Source organism: Podarcis bocagei, assembly GCF_964188305.1.
Source record: "Podarcis bocagei genome assembly, chromosome: 17".
Lineage (NCBI taxonomy): Eukaryota > Metazoa > Chordata > Lepidosauria > Squamata > Lacertidae > Podarcis > Podarcis bocagei.
In genome coordinates this window covers 3,501,474-3,515,439 of record NC_138143.1, presented here as the reverse complement: position 1 = coordinate 3,515,439, position 13,966 = coordinate 3,501,474, and the positions used below count along the sequence as shown (strand labels likewise).

At 45.9% G+C, this 13,966-nt stretch overlaps 2 protein-coding genes across 4 annotated transcripts in view; one reads left to right on the top strand and one right to left on the bottom strand.

Moving 5' to 3' along the window:
* The first annotated feature begins 7,088 nt into the window (after positions 1 to 7,088).
* On the top strand, positions 7,089 to 9,452 carry TMEM187 (transmembrane protein 187). The gene is made up of 2 exons (XM_081175934.1): positions 7,089 to 8,201; positions 8,365 to 9,452. Exon 2 carries the CDS (start codon positions 8,476 to 8,478, stop codon positions 9,319 to 9,321), a length of 846 nt encoding a protein of 281 aa, XP_081032060.1. The 5' UTR covers positions 7,089 to 8,201; positions 8,365 to 8,475; the 3' UTR covers positions 9,322 to 9,452.
* A 3,213-nt stretch (positions 9,453 to 12,665) lies between these two features.
* IRAK1 (interleukin 1 receptor associated kinase 1) overlaps positions 12,666 to 13,966 on the bottom strand; it is a 30,239-nt gene continuing 28,938 nt past the window's right edge. For all 3 annotated transcript variants that reach the window (XM_081175924.1, XM_081175925.1, XM_081175926.1), the window contains one exon: positions 12,666 to 13,072. In XM_081175924.1, the coding sequence (XP_081032050.1) occupies positions 13,020 to 13,072 (53 nt within the window). In that variant the 3' untranslated portion in view covers positions 12,666 to 13,019. The remainder of the gene's footprint in view (positions 13,073 to 13,966) is intronic.

The window sequence follows — 13,966 nt, the reverse complement described above, 5'->3', positions numbered from 1 at the left end:
GAGTCGCTCTATACAATGACGCGCGGGGGGGGGGGGTTCCTCCCAAAATGGCGATAGCTCTGGCACTTCTCAAAATGGAGCCAAGATGGCGAGAACCATTCGAATCAGAAGCCAAACAAGATGGCGCTGACGTACTAAATTGCTCGGATGCTGAAGGCGGGAACAAACATGGCGTGTTACTAATCGTCCCTTTGGCGGCTTATAATACGGGCTTTTCAAGATGGCGTCCTAAAGCTCTCGAGGGAGGGCGACCGTCCCTCAAGATGGCCGCTGTCTGCTGTCCGGATGTGCCTACTCAAGATGGCGCCGAGACACCTCCGGTTGCTAGGATACAGAGCACCGCGAGATCCGCGCGATTGGAACACGCGGCCCACTTTGTGGAAGACGCGCAACGCGAGGCGAAGGTTCCGGAAGCTGAGAGGAGCTCCGAGGCAGAGGTTCCGGAGCCGGCGCGCCCAAGGCAGCCACTTCTCGGCGCGCAGGCTCAAGCTGCTTCCCGCCCGGCAGCCCCTCCTCCTCCTTGTCGGCGCCTCGCCATTTGGTGCGAGGAATGGAGCTTCCCTCTCCAAATGCAGTCTACCCTTTTTGCTCTTTTGTTGCTCTCGTGGCCTCTGCTGCTGCAAGCCTGCGCATGCGCAGGTGAGAATAAGCCCCAGGGAACGGATTTGCTTCCGTGTAAATACGCAGAGGGGGTGCGCTGCAGCCTCTGAAATCTTCCCCAAATAAAAGTTCGGTCCCCGACACCGCGCGCCCCCCCCCCAGCCTTACACGGAAGTAAGTGCGTTCAGTGAAGCTTAAGCCCGGGTAGGGGTGGCCAGGACTTCAAGTGTTGTGTCTCGGTTTCAATAATTCTTCTGTACTGATAACGGGTCCCTCGATGTTGTCTCCCTTACGAAAAGTCGCCGGCAGGGGTTTTTTTTTGGGGGGGGTGGAGCGGGAAATGTTGTATCCACACTTAGCTGCATTTGTGACTATCCTTCCCTCCTACATTTGCTTGCTTTGCTTGTTTCTGTAGCAAACACGACGCTCAGTAAATTGGGGGGGGGGGGGAGAATACATGTATATTTTCTGGCCATAATATGCTATTTTAGGAAGGTAGCGGCATGAGGAGCATTTCATGCAAATAAGCAGCACTTGCTTACCCCCCCCATAAATGTAGATTTGGATATATCGTTGAAGAAGTGGGAATCAGAGCATTTTGAAGACTGAAAGTGCATGACAAGAAGTTGCATCTGATTCATATCACAGTTTGATTTATGTCTGCTCACAAATAGGTCCCTTTGAGTGCAGTTGCGCTTACTCTCAGCAGACATAGGAATGCAATCCAAATCCAATCATTGCTACGAATAAAGCAAAACCAATGTGATACACAATGGGTTCTGTGGTGTTCTTCCTAATCTACAACAACAACAACAAATACATTAACAGTCAATCCTGTGTTTAAAACTAAATGCTCGCCCTGAACTGGGGGGAAAGTTGCTGATATATATACAGTGGTACCTCAGGTTACATACGCTTCAGGTTACATACGCTTCAGGTTACAGACTCTGCTAACCCAGAAATAGTGCTTCAGGTTAAGAACTTTGCTTCAGGATGAGAACAGAAATCGTGCTCCGGCGGCACAGCGGCAGCAGGAGGCCCCATTAGCTAAAGTGGTGCTTCAGGTTAAGAACAGTTTCAGGTTAAGTACGGACCTCCGGAACAAATTAAGTACTTAACCTGAGGTACCACTGTATGTTTAAAAACCATTACAAAAGAAATAGCAAGAAAGGCAGAAGGGGAGTTCAATCAGTTTCAACACCTGCTAGTTTCAGATGCTAAAAAACCACAGTACTTAGCAAAATGTCAGTGTGAGTGCTAAGTGTGCTAAGTGTGAGGCTGGTCCGAGAGCTTGTTTGCTGCAAAGTCATGAGAGGGTGCAGTCCCTCCTGCAGGTCTCTGTAAATGAGGGCAAAGCCACCGAGAGCCAGGGCTGCAGGGCAGGTGTTTGCTCTCACAACAGTCGTATCCTTGGGTCTCTTACTCTTTCCTCATAGCAGAAATTGGCAATTGTTCCTTTATATAGGAGAAAACTAAAAGGCACACTGGAGAATGCCACTGGGGTTCTTGTGTCTGCATAGGCCCATGTGGAGGTTCAAGGTTCATAGTCATGCTGTGACAGCATGCTGGGCACTGAGTCTTATAGAGAGATTAGGAATCCATGTGCAGCTGCCCAGTGCATACCCACACAGCCTTTCTGAATTGCCATATTGCCCTCAAAGGTTGCTAAATTTTGTATTTTTGTTTTACTGCACCTGGTAGGCAGTGCTTCAGTAGGCAAAGCTTTCCTCCCTAGTTATCTCTATGCATGCTAGAAAAAAGTCTGTCTTAAATGTCAGGCAGCAGTTACAAACACAGGAGCAAGGCTAGAGAAAAGGTTAAGCTGAGCCTCAGGTAGTGGTGAGGTGAGGCCTCCTTGACCTACCTCCAGTTTTGCTAACCCATCTCTGCAGCTGCAACATCAGCTGTGGGTTTCCTGCCCTGGTTTGTGGGGTGGGGAGTGGATGCTGAGGCATATCAAACCCTGCAGCTGTGGCAGTTTCCTGGGTAGCAGGTGGCAATTGGGCATGAGAACAGATACAGGGAGAAGCACCCCAGTAGCAGTGAGAGGTTATCTCTTGTCCCCCATCTGAACATGCTTGATGCACAAAGGCAAAGCCCTGTTCTGTTTAATATTGATTTGAAACTGTTGGAAGCAGTCATTAGGAGATTTGGGGTGCAGTGTCATCTGTATGCTGATGACACCCACCTCTGTTTCTCCATAACATCTGAATCGGGAGAGGCTGTGACTGTTCTAAACCAGTGCCTGCATGCAGTGAGACACTGTGAGAGCCAACAAACTGAGGCTGAATCCTGGTGAGATGGAGACACTGGGGGTAAGTGGTTCCCGTGCCCAAGGAGTTCACCTGTTCTGGATGGGGCTGCATGGAGAAACAGGCCCATAATACAATGGTGTTACTAAATTGATCTCCTGCCATGCTCAGGTGACCTCTGTGACATGGAATGCCTATTATCACCTTAGGCTGGTTATGCCAGTGGTGCCGTTTCTTCAACAGGGATAGCTTAGTCACGGTGATTCATGTAATAGTCCTCACAACTGGACTACTTTAATGCACTCTATTTCGGTCTTTCTGTGCTATTGGTGCACAATTCTGCAGCGAGGCTGAGTGGAATACCTGCACACACATACATGTGCGCTGAGGAAACTGCACTGGTTGCTGATCAGCTACCAGACTATATTCGGGGTCTCGTTAACAAATAAAACCCTGTACAACTTGGGACCAGGTTGCCTGGAAGACTGCAAGATCACTTTGCTCATCTGGGGAAATTCTACTCATGGCACTGCATCCTGCAGCAAGTCATGCCAGATGAATCTCATTTCTTTTTTTTAATAGAAAATCCTCTCTCACGGGTAGATCTTAGCTCTTGTCCCACACAGAAAGAGGTGAACCCTCCCAGCTGCTACCTGGGAGCTTCTGTTTCTTCTCCCAGCCTCCCATCTTGGGAAATCTTCCTTTCCCTGCCTCTCACACAGGGTCCTTCACCAACCGCCCATCACCTCCACCTGTGTACAGTCCCCTCATTAACCCAGATCATAGAACATAAAAAAACAAAACTGTTCAGCTGTTTCTCCTTCTGCTAGGCAATGTTTTTCCAGTTTTCAAGTCCAGGTATCTCAAGCTCATTCATTTTCCCTTCCACACAAAAAGTCTAAAAGAGGTTTTCCAATTACTATTATTGGTAAAAGTCAACAATATTGTTTCCCCAATCCAACATAATGACTTTACATCCAATATTGAGAAACAATAAATCCTTGATTTTTATTCCCCCAGAAGTCTCTTCTCTGCATTCATATATTGAGACAGTAATCCATAGTTATTTACTTATTGTATATTCCCCAATTCACACCCAGATCCATATCTTCCAATCCCATTTCCTGTTGGCTTAGGTTTTCCATCTTCTTTTTTAATGGCTTCCATTTCCTCTTCTTCCATTCTTTTTCCAAAAGTGTTCCCAGAGGCTTAGGAGCTTTCCCCTCTTAATTTCACTCCAAATTATATGCACAGTCTTTTCTTTCTCATCAATGTCTCTGCCAGCTCTGGGTATTTCTTAATCTCTCTGTCCATGGTTTCATTCTACTCCTCCAACATCATAACTTCATCGTTTGGCTGTTTCACTCATCCAGGCACCTGTGTGGAGGTCCTCTCCATTTCATCATCTACTACCTCCAGCTTTGCCATTCCATTCTCCTGTTCTGGCAATCCTCCATCAGTATTTTCCCCCAAAACACTCTGTAGCTTCTTCAGCCTCAGCTTTGTCCATTCCATTTTTATTCACCATTTTATGCATCTCTGCTCTCAGCTCTTTCAATTGCTCATTCAGTAGTTGCTGCATGAAACCAACAGTCAGTGGAGTTTTTTTTCAGTATTTCATCATACTGAGTGCTTTCTCTAAGATCCACACAGTCCTTGCTTATCAGAAATACATTTCTAGCATTCCTCTCTCACAGCAACACATGATTATAACATGTAGTTTCATGTTATAATCAGCACATTCACCAGTGAAATGGAGGATTAAAAATAGAACAAAATTAAATGAAAATTCCTGAAACTTGGATCGCCTCTTAGCTGTTTAGAATCTTTCTTAGATATGTATGATTAAACCATAATTTTTGTTTTGTTTTCATCCCCTTAGTGCCATCTCATCTTAAGACAGCAGTTGGGTCATATTTCAGATGTACATTTTAACTGGCAGAGAGATAGTCTCAGTGATAATTTATAGCAGATTCAAAATTAATTGAAGAAAGAGAGGTTTAGTCAATCTTTGCCCTAAGGATTGACCCTTAGGGCTATTATGCGGTGTTTGGGCAAGATTACGGTTCTTCTGTTCTCAGTCACTCACCCCATCTGAGTCTCTTGAAAGTTTCTTTGTCCCTCAGTGAGAAAGCAGCCTTCTCAGAGCATTGGAAGTTAATCCCTGTTGTGTCTATTCTTCGGAGAATTAACCTAGATTTATGGCTTGGCTGTCATCAATCACTACATAACTATCTCTGTCGATGGAGTTTCAACAGGATACATTTAATCCACCATGGTTCCTCCCCAGAAGTCCACTAACTAAATAAATTTCAAGAGGGACAAATACAAGGTTCTACACTTAGGTAGGAAGAAGCTGCTGCACCAATACAAGATGGGGGACACCTGGCTTGTCAGTAGTACATGTGAAAGGGATCTAGGGGTCTTAGTGGACCACAAGCTGAACATGAGTCAACAGTGTGATGCAACAGCAAAAAAGTCTAGTGTCCCGATCAAGGGAAGTGATAGTCCTCCTCTATTCTGCCTTGGTCAGACCACACCTGGATGCCACAATTTAAGAAGGATATTGACAAGTTGGAATGTGTGCAGAGGAGGGCGACCAAGATGATCAAGGGTCTGGAAACCAAGCCTGTTGAGGAATGGTTGAAAGAGCTGGGTAGGTTTAACCTGGCAAATAGGAGATATGGTAGCCATCTTCAAATATCTCAAGAGCTGTCACATGGAAGATGGGGCAAGCTTGTTTTTACCTGCTCTGGAGTGTGCAACATGAACCAATGGATTCAAGTTACAAGAAAGGAGATTCCAACTAAATATCAGGAAGAACTTTCTGATAGTAAGAGCTGTTCAACAGTGGAACAGCCTCCTTCAAGAGGTTGTGCACTGCTCTATGCTACTCATTTCAGTGGGGATTGCAGAAGACACTATCTAGGTTGATCCTTCCACTTGCTGGGAGGGGAGCAAGTGTTAATTGGAATTTTCTTAAATGTCATGGGCCAGTCCCTTGAATTATTTTTTATAGCAGGGATGGGGAGCCTGCAACTTTCCAGGCATTGCTGGACTACAACTCTCATCTGCTTTGAGTGCTGGCCATGCTATCTGGGGTGATGGAAGTTGGGGTCCAAGGGGATCTGGGGGGCTACAGAGTCCCTATTCTATTTTATAGGGAAAGTGAAATCATTTTCAACAAAGTTGAAAAAACCTGGGGCTTATACCTGGTTCACTAGTGGAAGCCAGCGCAATAACATTGGCTAATGCAAGTAGACTTTCCTGGCCTCCCACAGATCTGCTCTGGAGGGTCAAGAGAACCCCCTGAAGAGTGAGCCGGGGAGGAGAGGGGGATTATTCCATCTGACAAACAGCAATGCTTGCACTGATAGAACAATTATAATAGCACAACACTAAAGTCCCCTAACAGTCTTTCATTTTTAAAGTAAACATTCAAGATGTTTGGGGCTGAATAATGAACATTAATCAGAAAGTCACAAATCTCTGTATGTTACCATCCTTGGGGGTTTAAACACATGTAGTATTTTATTCATATTTGTCATGGTGTGAACACACTTTTGTCGTGTGCCCCACACACAGTGCAATACTTTCCAGTTCTGTTGCATCCCTTTCACTCAAGGTGCCCCCTCCCCCGAAAGCGCATTGACAATGGTTTTGTGGTGCATGGGCTTGACTTCTGCAGCCAAAGGATACCTTTCAAAATACATAACTTGTGAACAACATGCTTTTCTAATTAGCAACAAAGATCTGTCTAACAAAAGCACGGGGAAAGTTGTGACTACAGTGGTACCTCAGGTTGCAGACGCTTCAGGTTACAGACTTCGCTAACCCAGAAATAGTACCTCGGGTTAAGAACTTTGCTTCAGGATGAGAACAGAAATCGCGCACCAGCAGCGGGAGGCCCCATTAGCTAAAGTGGTACATCAGGTTAAGAACGGACCTCCAGAACAAATTAAGTTCTTAACTCGAGGTACCACTGCATTCCAGTAATCCAGAGCTGGTTGGGATGTAGGTTTAATGGGGGGAAAGGCTGGCTATCTTAAAACTAGGACTGCTGAGAAACAGATTTTGGTGATATTTTGGACATGTTCATCGGTTAAAAGAGTCATGACAGATGTTGAAGAATATGTTATAATAGTTATAAGATCATCATCTTATAGATGTAACCATGTCCCATTTAGTTGCATAGGGCTTACTTCCAGGAAACTGGGTACAGGATTTCAGCCAGAGTCTGATGCTTCTTGTTTTCCCTTCCCTTTTTGTTAATGATGAATTAAAATATGAATATATTTGTTTAAAAGACTTAAGAATTCATTCCTTCTCTCATTTAAAGGACCCTTTAAACTGCACATTTAAAGGGACATGTCCTAAACTAAGAGAGCCAGTGTGTCACACATTGGGGCTAGAAAGACTCTAGTTCAGAGGTTTCCAAACTGTTACCCGCAAGCTTCATCCAGGTGGTCCACTGCATGTCTCTAGATTTGTGACTGAAAATGGAAGACCACACATCCATTGTGTTAAATATTCATAATGAGTTTAAATTGCATTTTTATTGCTTTTATTTCTTATTTTATTACACTACAATTTGACTTCTGTGGAATAGAATAAATAGAACACTGTACATAAGAAGTAAAAGAAGCAACGAAAACAGAATTAAAAACCAGGCAGCATCTAGCAAAGCGCATTACAGTTGCTACAGAAAAATCATTAAGACCATCAGCAGTTTTTCAGAGGTCCAGGGGAGAAAATGTTAGGGAGCCACTTGCCCTGGTTCAAATTGCTGCTCTCAGCCCTGAAGCTGCCTGGGCGACTCTAGGCCAGCCACCTTCTTCCTGTACCTAACCTGCTTCATGGGGCTGTTGCAAGGATAAAATGCAAACTGCCTTTAGCTTCTTGGCGGAAAGGTAAGCTATAAATATAATAAATAACATTCCTCATTAATACTGCCCTCATATCCAAAGAAACTTGATAACCAAACACTTCCTGAATGATATTTAGACTCGGGACCTTCTTGTGTGGTGGGTTGTTTTGTATTATGTCGTTTTTGAAGAACTGACACGGGTGCTGTAGAGGTTCTTTTAAAGGCGGTGGGAGCGATGCCTCTGCGGTAAAGATCCAGCTACAGGATGTCTTGCAGGCCTAACCCAAGGGACCACCGAGAGGCTGGCAGCTGCTGTCCCCATGGTTACAAAACACAAGACCTTGGGAAGGAAGCAACCTCACCCCCGCTGTGCCGTGATGTCACCAGCAGCCAATCCTGCCGCTGCAGCTGTTTCATAACCACATTCACTGGAAGCAGCGTGACTGGAGCGGCTGCCAAGGAAACAGACGGGGCCTATGCATGTAAGTAGTTCTACACAGGCACCAATCTCTGCTGTGGGGGGAAAGGGGAGGGGTGGAGTGAAGAAGAGAAAAGGCCAATAATACATTAAACTTGCCAGATAAGAGCACAGCTGTCCCTCTTGGTCATGAATGCCCATTCACTCCGCCTTTTTTGTGCTGTTAGTAGGGGAAGGAGAATCAAAGCCCACACTGGGATAGGAAAACACCAGGCTCGGAAGCCTGCCTCTCACCACCTGTGAATTGCATTTGGGAGGCTTTTGCCAAAGCAAGCAACATGTTACAGCAGAACAGTTGCTGCAGGAGCAGTTCGGCCGTCATTCAGGAAGAATCCTCCAGAACTTCGGAAAGGACTGTGAGGAAACCAGGAGGCAGAGAACCACTCTTGCTGGTGTCTGGAGGTCTCCTGCTGTGTGTGGGACTTGTGGCTTCAGGAGTCTTTGACGGTGTTCACACGGAAGTTGGGTACGAGTACTATGCTGAACCAACTGTGTCAGGATTGCCTCCCGTACTGGCTATGCCTGCCAATTGTTTAGTCAACTTGGCCTACATCTTTCTGGGCTGGCACTGGCTGCCTTCAGGTGACAAGAGAGGGCAGGCAGGCTACCTCCAGGAGGTCTTTGCCCTTATGGCGCTTGCATATGGGCCTGTACAATGGGTGCGACTCTGGACACAGCATCACTGGGCCGCTGTCTTAGATCAGTGGTTGACATTGCCAATTTTTGCTTGGGGTGTTGTCTGGTGTCACTTTCTGGAGCACGGGTGGCAGCCAGGTACTTTCCTGGCCATGGAAGCAGCTTCACTGACGAGCTATGTTCTGGCATTGCTTCACCCCCAAGGCTTTGAGCTGGCATTGAGTGGACATATATTTATAATTGTTTGGAGGGCACTGAAGGCGCAGAGGCATTTGGGTAATGCCCGGTCGGCTTGGATCCTGGTGCTAGGATTGGTCTCTTGCCTGGGCTTTGTAAGCCTCAAGCTGTGGGACCAGGAGCTGGCACAATGGGCACCTTTCCGCCGGCTTACTGGCCACTTTTGGTCGAAGATCTGCGATGTGCTGCAGTTCCATTTTGCCTTCCTCTTTTTGACCCAGCTGAGCAGGCGCCAGCTCTGGTCTCAGTGAATTAGTCCACAATCGTCACATGCCAATTTTTAAAATAAACTTAACAGTCAAAGTACATAACATTAGCTAGGGCTGCAATGGCAGAGGGGTTTTTAATTGCTGGATCTGAAATAAAAAGCTGCATACAGAAACTTCTCCAGCCTCTCTTCATGTGCAAGAGGGCCGGCAGGGGTGTTGGTAAGGATCTCTTTCTACAGTGTTGCTTGTTCTGTTTATTTCCTGCCCAAGTAGAAAGGTCTCAGCTGCGGAGGCTGGTGTCCACTGGGACTGGCAGGGCAGAAGACAGTGAGATAGGTAAGCAGTAGGTAGAAACAGAGCTCATTGATTCCAGTGCCAGCCTGCTAGTTCTACAAGGGCAGCACTGAGACCAAGGAGGAAGGTGGCAGCCAGAAACACCCTCTAGACTGATTGCAAGTAAAGGCAGGTGGGCTTGGAGGAATCGAAGGCTGAAGTTGCTAGGCCAGAGCCCTGTTTGCCCCTATGGACCAACCTCCACAGAGTGTCAGGGCAGGCAATGAGGCACTTATTAAAACACCCAAATCACACCTCTCTCTCTACATATGCACACACAGAGATAATGTGTGTGTGTACGTACATACACACATAGTACTATCAGGAAGGTGTGCTGTTGATTTGAAAAGCTGTGATGGAGTATCAGGGAGGTGATGATCTCAAAGGGCTGCCAGGCACCAGAATTTAACCTCTGGCCTAAGTTTGTGCCACCCTCAGCCTGCTTTCACACAGGTGAACGAGGGAGGGGGGATTAAAAGATCATAAACAATACTGGTAGCAATCTGTGTGTGTGTGTGTGTGTGTGTGTGTGTGTGTGTGTGTCTGTGCACGCACGCCTTTAGTTGGCATATGGCTTTCAAGGGATAATCTCCCAGAAAATGCACCCTCCCCTTTAGACCACTGTTTTATGAGGACACATTTTTCCTTTTCCAGTGCTGTAGAGGATAGAAAGCCTGACACCAATAAAGGCATCATAAATAAGTTTGGGAAATAGATGGGAAAGAGGTCAGTATTCTTGCTCTGGAGTTTATTTAGTGAGAGGCTTTACTTTTTCTTTCTTACCAAGTACTGCTAGGATCTGCTATCTCCCCCAACAATCTTCATCTTTGTACTCCCAATCTCCATAAAAAGGTGGGTCCAGGCCCTGTAAGTCCAAAGCAGTACTTTTGAGCTTTGAAAATAGTACCAAGTCAGTGCTATAATGGTTGCCTTAGTAGGCAACCTAAGGCCCGGGGGCTGGATCCAGCCCAATCACCTTCTAAATCCGGCCCGCGGACGGTCCAGGAATCAGCATGTAGAATGTGTGCTTTTATTTAAAATGCATCTCTGCCTTATTTGTGGAATTCGTTCCTTCCCTCCCCCCAAAAAAATATAGTCCGGCCCCCCACAAGGTCTGAGGGACAGTCTCCTGCTGAAAACGTTTGCTGACCCCTGCGCTAGACAACTATGGGTACCTCTGGATGATGGAGTTTATTGGTTGCTAGTCATCTTCTCACCTCTAAGGATCCCTTGGGTTGAGATAAAGCAATTGCCATTCACACCTCTGCAACTCTGGGCCTACATTATTATTGTATATTCTTTTATGGCTACCCTTTATTATTTTATTTCCAATCCTGTTTCCAATAATTCCAACCTTAGCATTTGCCCTTTTCATTACTGCCACATGCAGAAGTATTTGGAAGAGTTTAAAAACAAAAAACAAACCCACCCAAATGATCAATGGAATGAAGAAAGACTGCAGCATTTGGAACTTTTTAGAGAAAAGGTGAGTAAGAGGCGACATGATCAAAGTTTATACAATTATGCATGGAGGGAGAAAGGGGATAGAGAGGTTTTTCTCCTCTTCATAACACTGGAGCTCATTAGGAACATCCAGTGAAGTTGAATGCTGGAAGACTCAAGACAGATTTTTAAAAAGTACTTCATACAGTGCGTAGACTATGGAACTTGCTCCCCCAGGAGGCAGCGATGACCATTGACTTGGATGGCTGTAAAAGAGGATTAGACAAATTCATGGAGCAGAGGGCTCTCCGTGACTACCAGCCAGGATGGAGGCAGCAAGGCTTCCCGATACCAGCTGCTGGAAACCACAGAAGAGGAGAGATGCTCTTCTGCTCAGCTTCCGCTTGCTGGTTTCCCACAGGCCGCTGGTTGGCCACTGGGAGAACAGGAGGCTGGGCTAGATGGCTCCTTGGCCTGACCCAGGCCCAGGCTCTTCTTATGCTCTTGGGCAGAATTGACATTTCCCACGATCCTATTCACAGCACGTTTAGGGCTCTGTCTACCAGAGACCACCTTTTCCCTCTTGTTCCACAGTAACTTTTAAGACCAGCCACAAACGCATTTTTGACAACCCGATTTGTAAGGCGTGGCTGAACAGCCAGGGAACATAGACTTTTTATTGCTGTGAGACACCAGCAAGATCCTGGTTTTCCTGTCCTCCTTGTCCTCTCCCAAGTCAAAATAAATTACTTCAAACTTGTCTGGATTCATCCTCTAATCATGTCACTTGCATCGTCCCCCACAATGTCCAAGCAGCAGATAGCGTATGACTGCAAGTTAGGTTTTATGTGAAGTGATTAGATTCAAACTATTCAGGAACTCACATATAAAGCAGTTCACCAGTATCTGGGCTCTCAGAATGGCACTGGAGCCACTCCATGAATTCCCACCATGGCCCGCAACTGATGCTTCATAGATCAGACTATACAGAAAAACCAAATAGGATAAATAAGATCATTAGACATTTGTCTAGTGAGTGAGAGAGGCAAAGGTCTCCAGTGTGTCCTGTGCCACTCTAGAATGAAGCAGCTGCCCTTTGGCTTTTCTGATTCAGGCAGCAAAATGTTTCAGCATGCCAGCCCACCATGCAGATTCAGTTGGGCAGCTTGCTGGTGCTACAACTGACTGCTCCACTGCCAGCTCTGCATGGAGAGAGACCAGGGGAACTACAAGCAACTCTTAATCATGACTCTGGTCACCTGCAGCACCTACAGACACCTCTTTACCCTTGCTTTGACACACTTTAAAGGGGTCAGAAAGAGAGAATAAGCAACTGTCTGCACCATCCTATTTGGGATTTTGGCTTCCATCTTCTTCCTTTGTGACTGTCTCATCTTCTCATCCTGGAAAAGTAGGAAGAGGAAGGCAGGCAGAATTCACAGCACACTGAGAATATGGGGAAAAAATGGTTTTCTCCTTCTCCCTTGTCACAAACTGTCATATCCTAAGAGTCTGGCTGTTCAGCCTAATACCACATGAATCTAGCAAAACAAAAAACAGACCTCTGTCAGTACCAAGTACAATTTGTAAGCCAAAAGGATACAGACAGGTTACAAATATATAAAATATTTTATTTACTGTCTTCAAGAAAAAGGAGTACGTAGTGCGGAGACGTTTGCAGGGAGGGTCATAGGGGTAAAAATCTACACAAATCCCCTCCTCCTACTGCCCTTTTGGGGTAGAAACTTTAATCTCCTATTCAAATAGACCCCATTGCCCCTGCCACCCCCCGCTTGAGCTGTGTTGTTAACTTGATGCCGGATTCCACCAGGACCCCTGGGTGCCACAGGGTTGGTGGTACCAGCTAAGGAATGTGACCCCCCCAAGGGATGGTGGGACCCTGTAAAACGCAAAGTGCCGTCAGCGCTGTGAGAACTTTAATCCTTCCATGTCACTCAAATTCATCACTCAAATTCATCACTCTCTTCGGGCTCACGAGGGGGTTCTGCAAGGTGATCTGGAGGAGGGAATAGAATTCATTAGAGATCCTTTATAGTGTACATGATCCCTCAGGTCACTGCCAGCACAGTGCGTTTGGCACCTACCCTCTAAAGCTAGAACACAGAAATTGTAATGGGGTGGGAGGAATTTGCCTGGCCTTGGCCATGCTCCATGGAATTGCCTTACATGCGTGATTCTTGCTATAAGTGCCAAGGGGTTCTGGGCTGATTTCTCAGTCCTCCTGCTATGGGAGGCAAAAGGGCCCACACCCTTAGAAAAAAATTGGGGGCCCCCATTCAGTGGTAGATTAATATTGCTTTGCATGTATGAATTCTCACATTCAATCTCCAGCTCACCACCCCACAATTATTATTATTATTATTATTATTATTATTATTATTATTATTATTATTATTATTATTATATATTTATGCCCTGCCTTTTTCACTGACAGGGATTCAAGGCAGCTTACAGATAAAATAAGATTGTATGTTGTTGACTACAACTCCCATCAGTCCCAGCAAGCAGTGCCAGTGGCCAGGGATGATGAAAGTCCAGCAACATCTGAAGAGCAGCAGGACCCCCTCCTGGCACCTCTCAATTACAGGATCTGAGGGAGGAGGGCAGGAACACTGCCAGGCATAGAAAACAGCACTAGGTTAGGTTAGAGATACCAATGATCAAAAAAGGTACTTTTTCCACATAATACACGTTTTATAGAAGTCTCTGCCACAAGATGTGATGATGGTTTTAAAGGGGGATTAAACAAATTTATGAAGGACCACTATTTCAGTAACCATTAGTTACAATGACTAAACTGTATAGAACCTCACTACGCAATACGCTTCCCAGCACCAGGTAGCGGAGGAGGTGACTTGGTGGGGGGCAGACACCCCCTCCTGCCCTCCTT